At 37.0% G+C, this 14,964-nt stretch overlaps 1 protein-coding gene across 1 annotated transcript in view; it reads left to right on the forward strand.

Moving 5' to 3' along the window:
- The window catches only part of LOC112554219 (multidrug resistance-associated protein 4-like), a 28,934-nt gene extending 14,226 nt beyond the window's left edge, over nucleotides 1–14,708 (forward strand). Inside the window, exons 13-28 of the mRNA XM_025221888.1 lie at nucleotides 422–508; nucleotides 993–1,089; nucleotides 1,337–1,474; nucleotides 2,052–2,198; nucleotides 2,430–2,467; nucleotides 3,254–3,480; nucleotides 3,873–3,952; nucleotides 4,466–4,616; nucleotides 5,159–5,389; nucleotides 5,788–5,888; nucleotides 6,109–6,300; nucleotides 7,954–8,109; nucleotides 8,268–8,530; nucleotides 8,721–8,826; nucleotides 9,489–9,727; nucleotides 10,137–14,708. Of these exons, the coding sequence (XP_025077673.1) occupies nucleotides 422–508; nucleotides 993–1,089; nucleotides 1,337–1,474; nucleotides 2,052–2,198; nucleotides 2,430–2,467; nucleotides 3,254–3,480; nucleotides 3,873–3,952; nucleotides 4,466–4,616; nucleotides 5,159–5,389; nucleotides 5,788–5,888; nucleotides 6,109–6,300; nucleotides 7,954–8,109; nucleotides 8,268–8,530; nucleotides 8,721–8,826; nucleotides 9,489–9,727; nucleotides 10,137–10,884 (3,001 nt within the window). The 3' untranslated portion in view covers nucleotides 10,885–14,708. The remainder of the gene's footprint in view (nucleotides 1–421; nucleotides 509–992; nucleotides 1,090–1,336; nucleotides 1,475–2,051; nucleotides 2,199–2,429; nucleotides 2,468–3,253; nucleotides 3,481–3,872; nucleotides 3,953–4,465; nucleotides 4,617–5,158; nucleotides 5,390–5,787; nucleotides 5,889–6,108; nucleotides 6,301–7,953; nucleotides 8,110–8,267; nucleotides 8,531–8,720; nucleotides 8,827–9,488; nucleotides 9,728–10,136) is intronic.
- Nucleotides 14,709–14,964: the final 256 nt, after the last annotated feature.

Raw genomic sequence — 14,964 nt, forward strand, 5'->3', positions numbered from 1 at the left:
GAAATGCTTGAGCTAAACCTACTTTGCCATGCTCAAGGTCTGAGTTACCTGCACCCCACACCAAAGTAGTCCAAAAATGTTGGAGCAAGACAACAACATGGCTAATACAAAAATTAGAAAACTTCAGGAGCCTAGCAAAAAATTCTCTATTTGATAAAAACAAACCTAGAAATAAAAAAAATCTATGGAATAGAAATGTATGAGATGAATGACTTTGTATGACTTTGCCATGTTTGAGATGTGCATCAATGATTAGAAGTCAATTAACATGATTAGAAAATGCTAAATTTTGAAATTTTGTTGTTATAAATTTGACTAATTAATTTGGCGGTCTTCATGTGTCATGGATTTTTATTTTCTTGACTTTTAAAGACTGACTGCTTATAATACTTTACACAAATAGTGTGAACATATTTTTCAGAGCTGTTTACCACAATGCTGATATCTACCTACTGGATGATATTTTGAGTGCTGCTGACAGTCAGGCAAGACAGGATGTTTTCGACAGGTAAAACATTGCACTAGTCATATGTTCTTTTCCTTCCTGCTTTCTTGCCATTTTATCTACCTGCACCTGCATATTTCAAAACGTGTGTGTGTTAGTCATTTTTCTGTAGTGGGACATTGGATCTGTGGGTCAGTATGCACTGTAAACTGTTTTAATTCTGTTGTAAACTCTTCTGGGGCTTACTGAACCCATTAAATGAAGTGGCTGCAGTTTCCTAACCCAAATGTTGATCTAGCGTTAAAATGTCACAAAGCAATAGGGATTTCCAGCTAATCTTTATGCGTGTATGTAGTGTTGATCTTGTGGTTTGTTGGTGTGTAGACATGTTTGCATGAATCCTTTGTATTTCATATGAATTTTATTTTGTTTGTGTGTACCTATGTCTGTAGACAGTATTTTATATTTTGTAGACAGTATCTACAGTGTTTTACGGTTTATCTGTATATGCATCTATCAAATACTATATTTTGCACTTTCTCTGTAGGTGTATTTGTGGAATACTTCAGTCCAAGACTCGTATTTTGGTGACAAGCAATCCACAGTATTTAAAAGCTGCAGATCGCATTGTCATTCTTCGAGAGGTGAGCATTCTTAAAAAAGATAATCTTCCAGTTCTGTATTTGTTGATAACGGTAGCTGTTGAATGCATAGATCTAGGCCATAAAAACTAATAAAACTTCTTGTATTTGAAACAGATTGGTGGTTATATTATTTTCTTTGACCATCAGTAATATAGGAGGTCACTGCCAGTTTTTATTTTAGTCAGTTTATTTTAGGCAGGTATTTTTAGTGGGTTTTTTAAAATATTTTAAACCTATGTTTTTGCAGGGTTCCTTGTTTGATGTTGGATCATATGAGGAACTGCAAAGTCGGGAAGTAGACATGAAAGAGTTTGTGAACTCTGACCAGAGACAGAATTTTCATAGGATACAGATTGAAGCAGAAGAGGAAGAATTCCATGTCAAGGTGAATTGCTTTAATTTATGCTTTTGATCTCTTTGCTCAACCATATTTACAGTCAGGTCATTAAATGCCACCTTTAAATTGCTGTATGCATCTAAGTAACATTTTATTGTGTAGAAATATAAACTCCTCAGTCTCAACAATGTGTGTTTATTCTTTTACTGCTGGGAGTCTCAACAATGCTCATTACTAAACCACTGAGAATCTCCACGATGAGTGTTCACTGCTAAACTGCTGAGTGTCTCAACTGTTCAATAGAACATACTGTAGATGTATGACCTGGTATGTAGCCTACATATATATGTATAAAATATTAATATAATAAATGGTCAGAATGACTAAGCTGGAAAAAAATTTTGTCCGTGATCAACGTACGCCTATTACGCCATTTTCTATGACTCAAAAACTTGGTAAGTCGAGTTTGTTTGGGGGATCCCTTGAGTTCAACTTAGTGAGGTCTGACTGTAATTAATCCTGCAGCTAGATTTTTGTGTTGAAACGCACACATGCACATACAGACCATTGACAGTACAGTCTTTGTTGTTCTCAGTAAATTTTTGTTATTTCCTTAAACTGATAGCTGAAGATGTGGTATGGAAAAAACAACACAGCAGAAGCTGAGACAGCATGTACGCAGTCAAATGCTTGCACATTTCTTGCTTTTCTGAGTGGAAAGACCATTTGCATGGCTCTGCCATTTGTTGTGCTACTTTGCCTTTCTGGACAGGTACATTTCCATTATCACTTAAACTAGGTATGGTGTTAATCTTCATTACTAGCACTTTTGACACTTTTTTAAAATGAATAATTATAAGTAACTCATTGATGGCCAAGTAAGGCTTTGTCTGTGTGAAAATGAATGCATTCTTGAAGAAATTCACATTGATTTTTAAATGGTTTTACGATGAAAAGATTGAAAATGAGGTTGTGGTTTTCACGTGTTTGTATTTTACTTCAGATGCTGTTATCAGCTTCAGACTGGATGTTGTCCAGCTGGTAAGGTCATCTTTTGATATCTGGTGGTGCAGCCATTTGAACTATTTTTTTTCGCTGATAGTCTGTTTTAAGGCAATGGGAAGGCTATAAGTAAAAAAAAAAGTGCAACATTTTTGCATCTTTATCAGTTTTGATATATTTTGTAGATTACTTTTAAAGTCATTCAGAAAATCACTTTGACTTTCAAAATCACTTATGTATGCACAAAATTCATCTGTTTTAAAAAATATCATAGAAAGATAAAAGAAGGGCAAACAAAAATTGCAATTTAAAGTTCAAAATTGCAGAAATTATTCTGTGCCATATTTCAGATGTTTATATTATTGCATTACAGAATTTCTGTAAGTGCATTAAACTCTTTCAAGAGAAGATTATAGATGAGTAACACTACTAACCCATTTCTCTCTCTCTTGTATCTTTTAATTAGTCTATCCGTCTGATCTCCCTTTGTGGATAACCCTTTTTTTTTTTAAAGTTTACTCTTTATGGTTACTGCTACCTCTTTTTTTTCGCTATCTTTTGACGTTATCCTCATTGTTGCCCATCTTTCCGTTCATTCATATATTACATGTTGATGTAGTTTTTGTGTTAAGCATTGAGCCCATGGTCCTTTATGAGCATGATTCTAAGCTATGTAAACTGCACATCTATTATTATTATAATAGGTCCAGAGTGTATGTCCATCATCATTCTTGTTAGTGTCAGTGTAACATTAAGGTACATAATAACATTGGGTACCCATGATGTCCTTGATTGTTTTTTTTTACCCCTCCATGGTCTTGTAAGGATGGAGAGACAGAACCTGTCATACACACCAGAGGTTGTGACCCCAGTAGCCATGGACAGTCAGCTGCTTGTATACGTCATTCTACTAGCTGTAGGTGTGGGAGTTGCTTTGATGTTCATGGTAGGCATAACACAGCTGTGTACAACCTGCTCAGACTTCCTTCATAGCAGAATGTTAACTTCACTGTTTGGAGCAAAAATCAAACACTTTAGCCTGTATGCTGCAGGTAATAGTCTTCTCTATTTTTTTTCTTGAAATTATGTTTCCACATCTTCCCCTTTTCTCTCTCTCTCCCTCTGTAGCTTTGTGTATGTGTGGATGTGTTTTGATTGCAAATCTTAGAGTGATTAACAAACACAGAGGCGAATTGAGATAAGAAATATTTTTCTGTTGTAATGCTAGTTTGCTAAAGCATTGTTTGTACCTTTCAATACATCTCTCAGTGCCATTTGTTGTGGGAATTTCCTTTGTATTGATTTAATGTTAACATCACAATATTTCAAGATAGTGCTATGCATCATTAGCCATTGCATTAGTCCAGTTTCTCTCACCAGTGACAGTACCAGCCAAGCAAATGAATGACTGAATGGTTACAGTATTTGTAATTTGATTTTCTAGATGGGATATTGTTGGCGTTTACCCATCATCTGGCATTCATTGATACCTATGTGCCGTCTCTGGTTTATTTGACTGCTGAGGTGAGATTTGCACATTTCTTCCTCTCCTCCTCTCTTTCAGACATGAAGGCTCACACACACACACACAAAAACAGAAAAAGGTGTGAAAAAACTGCAGCATTTCATTCTATTTAATTTAAAAGTGTGTAAACCTCCTGACTGGTAGTTTTGACTTATCTGTCAAACATCTGTGAAAAACCAAGTGTTAAGTTTTGTGCATGTTGTCATGATCACCATACTATGTTGTCAGGATTGTTTGCCATATTTCATGAGGTCTTCAAGAGCCATAGGACATAAAAGTCATCCGTTTCCTTCATGTTGTCTCTTTATCTTTATAGACCTTGTGTATCATACATCTGTGCCAGAGTAAATGCTACTTGCAGTACTGTTTTGAGCTAATATAGTTGCTATACCCAAACTTTGTCTTCATTTAAATGCTACCTATGTCCCTAAAATTCTTCCCACCTAGCAACCAAATTTTACTCTGTCCATAGCTTCTTTATTTGAAATTCATGTTCAGTCCTGCCATTCCAGACTTGTCTACGTGTGCTTGCACCAGTTGTTCTCACATGTGTTGTCAACCCCTGGCTAGTTTTGGCTGTAGTACCTCTTCTGGTATGCATGGTGATTTTACATGTGTTTGGAGGCTATATGCTGCAGGGAATCCGAAAACTCAAATTTTCAGGTAAGGCTGGCTGGCCACAGATAGATTTTCTGATGTCCTTAGTGTGGTGAGAAAAACACTATTTATAAAAAAAGGAATTGTATAAGTAAAAATATGTGACTGGAAATTAGCCACTGAAAGCAAAATCAGAATCACATCAGCACCACTGCAAAGGAGCTGCTAGCAGAAGAACTGGCTTCATACCAGACAGTTGAGCAGATCTTTAACTGTTGCATCATGATAGAGAAACATCTACTGCACTTGTGTAATCTCAGTAACAACTTTATTGACTTAAAAAAAAAAACGGCTTATGACAGAATTTAGCAAGATGGGGATATGCTAAGTAATGGGAAAATTCAGGAAGAGCATCTTGTCCAAGTGATCAAAGCACTACACAACAGATCAAAAAGTGCAGTACTAATAAGACAGCCAAATGGGAGCTTTCTTTCACACTACAGTACCACTTCCAAAATATCCCTGTTTAAACATCTAGGCTCTTAAACATCTTTTTTGGAGAACATTATGCAAGAAACCCTCCATAACCAGCAGTCTTGTCTTTACAGCAACAGAACCAGTGCTTGTGAATGTGATGGATAGTTTGAAAGGTCTTCAGACAATTCGTGCCTTCAAGTGTCAAGAACTCTTCATAGAAACTTTTGATGCACATTTAAACCAGCTAACATGGGCAAACTTCTTGGGGGTGTGTATCCGCTGCTGCATGTCCTTCTACTCAGCCTTCACTCTTGTTGTCTACAGCAGCATTGTCATCTACCTCAGCATTTTTCTCACAGAAAGTGAGTAGACTGTTTTTTTCTTCGCTCTTTTGGCAGGCTTTGATTAATTAATAAGTCTTTTTGTCATGTGTCATTAAAAGAAATATTGCAGCAGTTTTTATAACTGTTCTAATGAATAAAAATACATAGAAAACAAAATTTTTAGGTGTTATTATACTTAAGTATGTAGAATACTTTTGTAAAGTACAAGCAGACAGGCACTATGAACATTAACAAGCTTGATGATGATAATGATGACAACATTGATAATGAGGAGGAAGGTTTGAGAGGTTTTTGTAATTGTCACTGGTCATTTGTCACAATTGTCACGGGTCAGTTGGACATATAAATCTTGAGCTCTCAGTAATAAATGTATGACTTCTTTTTTTCCCTTGGTTGAAAACTTGTGTTTATGGCAGGCTTGAGCCAGGGGCCTTTGGCATTGTCACTTGCTTACTGTGTCACCATCATCCTGCCCACACAGTTTCTTATTGAACAGTCAGCGGAATTGCACAATTGTGTGAGTAGATGCTTGTTGTGCCCTTATGATTTCCATTCAGAATATCTGCATGTGGAGCAGAACTGCTTGCCCATATGATTTTTCCATATTTTTTTGATAGGAAAAGAGGTGAAGTATGGAAATGCAACAGAAAAAATTAGATACAATTTAATTAGCTAAGTGCACGTGCATTGTGATTTACAGTCATCATTTGAATTTGGAGGATGTTTTATGTGAATAGGTGGTATCAATCAGCCAGGCTCTGTCAGTCATCAAACTAGAGCAAGACCTGCCAAGATTTTCTGACAAACCTCCACCAGATGGTTGGCCCAATCAAGGCTCCATCACGTTCAGTAGCACAAACCTGCTATCTGGCCCACAGGGAGTGGTTATCCTCCAAGACATTAACATCCACATCAAGAGCAAGGAGAAGGTTAGATAATGATGCGCCATAATATCATGTTATGTAACATAATGTGTGTTGGCATTTGTGGTGTGGAATTGTATAGGTGAAGGGCACATATTCTTTACATTGTACAGGATGACATGACTATGTGGAGTTCATCCTACTCACTACCCAATTCTAGCTGTCTGCTCCTGATTAGCCAAAATAGACCAGTGAACATGGAGGCTTTGTTTGCTTAACCTCGTTTGGTTCATATTAATTTTTCAGCAAGAAGAAGCAGCCTCACATGCCTTTGTGTCATTATTTTTATCTACTGATTAATGACGCTTTTGTCTTCCTAGGCTCACATGCTCAAAATAAGCAGGGCACATACCCTTAATGGGACTGCTTTTGTGCTTTCTCTACATGCATTCATATGGCAATGCGTAGGTTTGGCTGTGTGGAGATTCCTGCTCTTTCAACAGACCCATCCTGTCTGCAGTTTCTGGCTGATGGCTCGGACTCCCTCCTAACACATGCAGGTTTTGGGGCCAAGAATAGGCTCCCCTTGTTGCATCTTTATGAGGTCTCTTTGCACCCTTCTCCAAGAAAGGAACTTCATGAATTTGTTAGGCTTCAGGACCTGGTAAATGGCTTGTATGTCTGTCTCAAAGGATCTACATCCTACAGGAGTGGCAGATCTTGTAGAGCACATAAGGTTCAAGCTAAAGTAGCCTAGCCTACTCATGCCATCTAGCCTAACCTTTTTACACTATCAAGAAATCATTAAGGCAATAGGCTGGCAGTCCGATTTCATGTCCATTAGGTTTTACTTGAGGGACTTTGCAGTTGGGAGCATGTCAGTAGCTCAGGTTGTCACCCACAGAATGACTCATCCAGCTTACCCTGTATTCGCTGCTCCAGAGTTCAACATAGAGAGGCTGACTGGTCTGCAGCCCAGCTGCAATTCAGGTATATTTCTAAGATTTTTCTGCAGTTGCCTCCTTTCTTTGATGGACAGCCCACCCATTATTTATTCTTCATGTAGTTGTGTCATCTGGTACAGCATGAAGAAGAAACACCTTTCGATAGTAAAATTTCTTTCTTTGAGTACTTACCAGATGAAATAGACACTAGTTCCCTCCCATCTCCCTGCTGTAGGTCTCTTCACAGTTCCAGTGAAAAACTGGAGAGGCAAATTCACTGGCTAAATGGACAGGATCAGGGGATGGGGGTGAATTGGTTGAGTTTGATGTTCATTGGTCAATTCTGTCCAATTGTGAGCGGAAAGCTTGAATTGTAGCTTTAGAATGAACTCCATAAAGTCATGTCATCTGGTAAGGACTCAAAGAAAGAAATTTTAATAGTAAAGATTTTTTAAAATGGTAGTTTATATTTTACAGCTTAGCAGTTTTTTGTGTTAAATGATCACATTAAAAATACTGTGTGAATTTACATATTGTTTAATGGTTGTTTATGCCATTTCTTTTGTAAAACTGTAGAAGCTTGATGCTATTTTAAGGAGCACAATGCTGGAGAACTGAGCCTGCATGTCACAAACTCTAGTGGCTTGATGATATTTTTCAGGATCGAAAAATGCTGGAGAACTTAGGCTGCTATATATAGGCCACCATAAGTTAGCTGTAGTGGCTTGATGTTAATGTAAGGAGCACAGTACTGCATGTCTTACTCTGCTTTCAGATAGGGGTCGTAGGTGAGCCTGGTTCTGGGAAATACTCTCTCATTGCTGCTTTGCTTCGGCTTGGACATGTTCAGGGCATGATTTTTATTGATGGTTTTGATGTTCTGAAGATTGGGCTACAGGAGCTAAGAAGAAACATCACAGTTATATCAAAGGTAAATTAACCTGTAGACCTTCAGAAAACCTAAATTGTATTGTCGTTACAATCTAGTTAAAAACTGTCATGTGTAGGAAAATCAGGCTGTTTATTTTTTACTTGTTTCACATTGTTGAAAGTGTGATAATATTTACATGACCAGTTTTTTTTTCCTAGGATCCCGTTTTGTTCCCTGGTACTATTCGCCAAAACTTAGATCCCAGTGACCTATTCTCAGATGACCAGCTGTGGGCAGCTCTTGGACGTGTTGAACTCCGTGATAAAATACAAGGAATAAAGGGGGGATTGTCAGCAGAAGCTGATGATGTCCCCTGCTTTTTGGATGTAGGTCACAAGCAGTTGCTGTACATGGCAAGAGCCCTACTGAAACAGACGAAGATTGTGGTTCTGGAGGAAGCAGCAGTCTCCGCGGATACCAGGTTAGCCAAACAGGTTGTGTCATCTTATAATCCAAGAAGAAAAGTGTATGCAACTGCCTCTTCTGCTTGTACTTTTCTACTTTGATGTCAGAGTTAGTGTTCCTGATCTCTCTTCCCACCATTCTTTTCCAACCTCCTTCATCATGCTGCAAGTCATTCAGTTATCTCAGCTGCTATTTCTGTTCTGCAGAGTTTACGACCAAATTCAGAGAATTTTGCGAGCCAGATTCCTTGAGTATACAGTTTTGATAGTCACACACCGGATAGTCTCTGTGATGGACTGTGACAGGGTGATGGTAAGATGATATTTTCTTGCCCACAATGGCTATTCTTTGCCCAGCACAAATCATTGTCAGGCAATAGTCCTGTAATATTACTTTTAGATATTGTTGTCCTTGAAATTTTTTGTTTTGGTTTACTTCATGACTGTATACAGGGTGCTGTCTTTCTATTATAAGCCTTGACTGCTCAGAACTTTTACATCAGTATCTTATCTCTTTCCACAGACACAGCAACACACACAGACAGAGAAAAAAATATGTTTAGAAGATGACCATTTTCAGCTTCCTAGTCTACCTGTGAAAGCCATGATAGATCGGAGTTTTAAACAATTCAAAATGTTAAAATGCCACAAAGTTTTAAATGTTGGGTCTAAATGGCTAACTAAAGTCTCCCTTATAGACCTCTCTTTTGGTTTTGTTATTATGCAAGTAAATCACAAGAGAAACTGGGTACAGAAATATAAAGATTGAATCAATTATTTAGTAATAAAAATAATTGAATGAAATGACCTTTTTATGTTCAAAGTATTCTGGGCTTAAGAAGTGAAAATACCAAGTGCTTTTAGTCTGCATTTATGTTGGTGATGTCTATTCTCAGTTCTTAGTGCTTTATGGCATTTGTGATTACATCCATAAGGCAATAGACTACCTTTTTTGGTTCCTAATTTTGAATGCAGGTGTTCAGTGATGGAAGAGTGGTGGAGTTTGACACATCTTATGCCCTACTGAAGCTTGAAAATGGCTATTTTACACGCCTTGTAGACCAAACAGGTAAGCGCCAGTCTCGACAGCTGCGAGAACTTGCAGAACTGTCGCATCAGCAACGTGCATCTGCTAATCTCATGTTGGAACATGCAGTCTTCATGGCCACTGAGCAGCTCCAAGCAAGCATGGAAGATCTGAACAATGCGAACAGGTGAGATAGTATTAGGAAACTTCCAAGTCATGCACTTATGATTGATACTAAAACAATGACATACTACTTCTGCATTCAAGTGTTTGTGTGGTCATACAGGATTAGAATGTCTTTGATGAACTGGCTGCCTCTTTCTAGCGGATTTCTCCCCTTCTCCTTTAATACTGTACCACCTTTGTTTTTACCCCTTCAAGTCAGGTTCAACATTTATTTCACCAGTTTCAAATGGTGTGCTGGTGGTCGTTCTCTCTACCCTGTTTATTGCATACTTGTTCACTTCTTATACTATTTTTGTAATGTTATAATGTGCTTAAAGCTTTCTCTGTAAGGAACAAGTATATTTTAATCTACTAGTATTATTATTAGAGATGTTCTTGCTCAAAATATAAAAAAAAATGTTCTTTGGTAGCTTTCCCCCTGGTTCCTTAGCGTGGAGCCACGTTGCCAAACTAAGCCAAAGCCAGGATTCACTGGAAAAAGCCTATAGCGATTGGGGAAGTCGTGGTGACATTCGTGAAGAACAGGATGAGCAGGAAAAGGTGGAGTCACCAACTAAACGTCTTCCACAAACTTCACTGGCTCCTTCCCAAAAAATAATCAACCGCCGTCGACATAATCCAAATCGAATCAGATGGTCAAGAGATGACAACAGGGAGAAGAATGAGGAAGATTTGAAGGACATTCGTGAAACTGCAGAAAGTAAAGAGGAAATGCCTTTGCTAAACTATCATTCTGCACCGAGGACACTGACCAGACACCCTAATGACAGTAACAGCACAACAGACACCATGGATGCTGGACCCATTGTGGCTTATACAGCCTCACCTAAGCCACGCTTGAAGCTTCCTCAGCAGAAGAGAATGTCAGATCATCCAACAGCAGCTAATGGTACAAATAGTGGTGCTGCCAAGGTGCTTGAGACAGATCAAAAGATCCCTCCTGCCCCGCAGAGAAATTGTCCGCCTTTACCGTCTCGCAGAGGAGCAGATCAGGCCGTAGTGTCACAGATGCAAACAAAGATGATTAAGATGGGCAATCCAGCTGAAGCAACAGGTAGAAAAGTGCATGTACGGCAGCCTCGAGCAAGATTACAAACAGATGAAAAAGAGAGTGTAGCTGGAAAGACAGAAGAATCTGAAAAGATCATCTACTGCTGAGAGACTACTTTTATTGATTTTATCCCTTGTGTGACAACAATATTAATATTGTCATTTTCAGGGAATGGGATTTTTAGCTGTCAGCCAAATTTGCAGCTGTGTCATGTCATTATCTCACTTGTGTGTGCATTATCTCCTCTTGTACATTATGTGAACATCAGTTAATGCATATAGGTTTTTGCACGTGCATGTGCATACATACGTGCATGTGCATGATTGTGTGTAAATGCATGTATACAGGCATGTTTGGGGCTGCGAATGTCAGAGTGAATATTCTGAGATTGACATATGTCATTTTTTTTTACCTTTTATATATATATTTTTTTCAGTTGTGGATGACACATATCATGTGGGGGCATACTTTCTTTTCTAAACCACTTGAGACATATCATATATGAATCTACATTTTGTGATCTTTTAATTTGAAACATTCCAGATTTTTGTACTATTCTATTTTTACAATGTATGTTGTTATTTTGCTACCAAAATAAAAATCATTTAACAATTCAAACACCAAAAGAATCTATGTTATTGCAAAAAATAAAAGCTCAAATAAAACTTTTATAAAATAAAAACAACCTTGCAGTAATGGGGTAATGTTTGGGACTCTAAACCCTATTATATTACATTATATTGTCTGACAGGAACAATTTTAGCAATTAACATCACAGAATATGTTGGAGTTTGTTTAGCCAAAATTATGATGTCATGGTATGTGAGCAACAAGCACCTGAGTAAATTTCTGAGCCTCTAGCAGGTAAGTTGGCTACTGACCTAAATTCTGTCATTGTATCCAATGTCTAGAGTAAGGTAATGTTATAAAACTTTAAGGTTTGAATAGAGAGGTCAAGAGTATATTTCAAAGATTTTAAAATTATGCATTTTCCACAGACATGACTTCTTTAGTGAAGTAAAAAAAAAAAAACAAAAACAACGAATAATCATCTCTAGCCTTTCTACTTTTAGTTATTGAAGCAACATCCTAAAGGATAGAAAATCAAAATTACTGTCTTTGAAAAACAGATAACTATATAGAGAGTTTTAATCCTACATAGTTGATGACGACAGTGCATATTTCTCATGAAAATAGGTTATACAACTTAAGTCTCATGGCATAATATGTGCAGTTTACTTTCTAAATTTAAATTAGACAAGATTTTGTATTTTCAAAATCTGAGGCTTGCATCTTCATATGTAGATTGCATAACCATGATGTTTAGTGTGTGTTGTGTTAGAAAAATACCCTGATCTCTGACAGATGCTCAGAGATGATCGGTTTATAATTTCTTTTCCTACAACTATGGTGACATATAAAAGGCACAGTGTGGTTAGTACAAAAATGGGTCTTCTTATATATTGCTACATTTCCTTATATACAATAAGAAAGGTCAGTTGCATCCTTCATACCTGCAGTAGATTTCCATCCATTCCTTAGATTCATCCAATCACAACCAGGTGTGGATGAAACATTTTTCCAGGGTGTGGTGTATTGCCATGGGACTAAATCAGTATTTTATGGTTGTGATTTGTCTGCTGATGAGCTTATTATTTAATCAAAACATTGTCATTTTAAATTAATTCACAATTCAGTGTTTTTTGATTTGCAGAATTTCATGGTTTATGCATAATTTTCTTCCTGCAGCACTGATACATGGTTGTGGTAGACTAAGCAGGAAGTTTTAACGATTGACATTCATTCCCTTTAGCTCTGTTTCATATGTATTACTATTTGCAATAGGCAGGAAAATAGAAGTACAGTGGAAGAGCCTCATGAATAGTTTTATTTGAGCGGGTAATCTTATGTGCCATTTCTGCTTTAAAGAGTATAAATTTATTTTGCCTTATCACGGGACTTAATCCTCTTTTGGTATAAACTTCTATACTTAATTGATGATTTTTGTATATAATCTTTGCATTTATTATGAAAGGGAAATTTTGTGAAAGTAATCCAACTGTAAAATGCAAGTGTATTATGCAGACAATCTCAGGCAGTCCCCTTCATCCAGGCTTCCCATTTATAAACCCACAATCTTTGAACTGGTTGCCTTGATTTTTGCCTTACATTTAGTTTTTGCCAAAAGTGTTGTAAAAGGAGACAGACGAAGAATGATAAAGCCACCATCTGCCTTATCTGACTGTCCATCTGTGTTCATCTGCCAAAATTTATCAAACATCAAGATAGCAGAATGACCAAAATAGCCAGATTTTTCCCTCTGTTGATCATTCTTTATGGCAAAGTTAGCCATTTGCTTCAACAAATACACTTTATTGCACCACTCATTACATAAACTTGAGTTTGTCACCAATGCAGGGATGTTGTGGGTTCAGATCTCACCTCAGGCCTCTTTTATTTTCTCTGCATACGACACCTATTTACACTGTCAGCTGCTTTGCCATGATTAGATACTGGCCTGGATAAAACTCCTCTGTACCCACTTTATATCCTACTTTACCTAGTGTCTTTGTTAGAGATGCTGCATCAAAAGTTTGCCAGTAGGGGTAAAGTAGGCAAGCATGCCCCTAACCATATAAAAAATGATTTCCATCTACAAACTTTATTGAAACATTGATCTTGGATGGTGGCAGTTTTTGGCAGCTAATGTGATCATAGCAAGGTATTACCATGAACAGTGTCTCAGTGCTTTAAAAGCCCATCTGCAAGAATGTTATAGTGCATAGTGTTGTGACTGAAACTAAGATTTTTTTGAATTTAGAAAAGCATGTTTTCATCTGCATTTCTCTTTAATCCTTTATTGTAATAAATGCTACAATTTTAGCCGCCCTAAAATAACTTTTACATTCATGCTACATTTTCATATCTTGCAAAAGCCCTAATAGTGTAGAATGTTGCTCCTTTTGTTGGACAGGACATTGTAAAAGGATTCTACCATTTCATCTAAAGATTAATATCCTCTCCTTTATATGTTATTTGTGAAAACAGTATTTTTGGAATCTTTGCAGTCGTCATACCTGTTCATATCACTGGTTTTTGTTTAGTTATTTATTTTTTATTTTATAAAGTACTGATTTTAGCATTTTATTTGGGTATATTTATGAACAAAGCGATTTTATGATTTTTGTATTTTTTGTACTTTAAGAGTAACATGCTTTGATTTAGAAATGAATTTGTATTACCAAAGTTTGCAAACTTCATCGGCAGAGATCATTTTCCTCTGCATAACATCTAATTTTGTGTGATCTTTGACCTAGAAAAATTATTCTTTTACAAAATCTGCTGACTATGCACTGAAGCAAATCATATTTTGTGTGCAAAACATTCACAATTTACTACTTACAATGGGTACTGCAGTATCCTTGAGAAAGGCAAAATTGAATGGTGTGCCCAGAAAAAGGGAAGCAATGATTAATGAAATGACAAATATTTGGAAAAAAAACTTGGGGCCCTGTGCTCCACTGGGAGTTTTTAGGAACAAGAAGAAGTACTTCAAAAATACAGAAGACGTTCAGCATGTGCTTAATCAGAATCTGAAAACATGCTGCAAAATCAGTTTTCAAAAGATGGTCATTTAGTTATAGGAACAAAATATTCAGAATCACTTCTTCATTTGTCTGAAAGTTTTGCATACTTTTATATTTTTCAACTGAACATTCTTTGTGCTTGAAATATAACTGTTTCACTCAAGGGTTATAATGATGAAAAAAAAATGATTTTGATGTAAAACTGAATTTACCCAGATGCTTACTTTTTTTCATCAACACAAATGAAGTTACACTGTGAACAAATGACTCATGTACTCTGATATTAAAAGTATTGTGCAATGCCTGTTGTAAACCAGCTTTATAAAGAAGAACCAGAAACTATCTTGCAGAGCTGTCATTTGCATTTTTCTTAATTTTAAGTCTGAAAGTGTGATGGGAAGATTTTTAGATTAAGACTAAGCCGAGTTAGCATCCTGTGTTTTACCTGCTAACAGAACTGAGAGATGAAACTGTTCGAGTAAATGTTTGTTGGCAAGACATGGAGGTACCATGGCATGGGCAAGACTTAAAATAAGGTGACCAGACGTTTCGGGGGCGAAAGCGGGACACGTGCCGATGATGGTGTCGTCACCGTCAAAA

This window comes from Pomacea canaliculata, linkage group LG13 (genome assembly GCF_003073045.1).
Source record: "Pomacea canaliculata isolate SZHN2017 linkage group LG13, ASM307304v1, whole genome shotgun sequence".
Classification (NCBI taxonomy): Eukaryota; Metazoa; Mollusca; class Gastropoda; order Architaenioglossa; family Ampullariidae; genus Pomacea; species Pomacea canaliculata.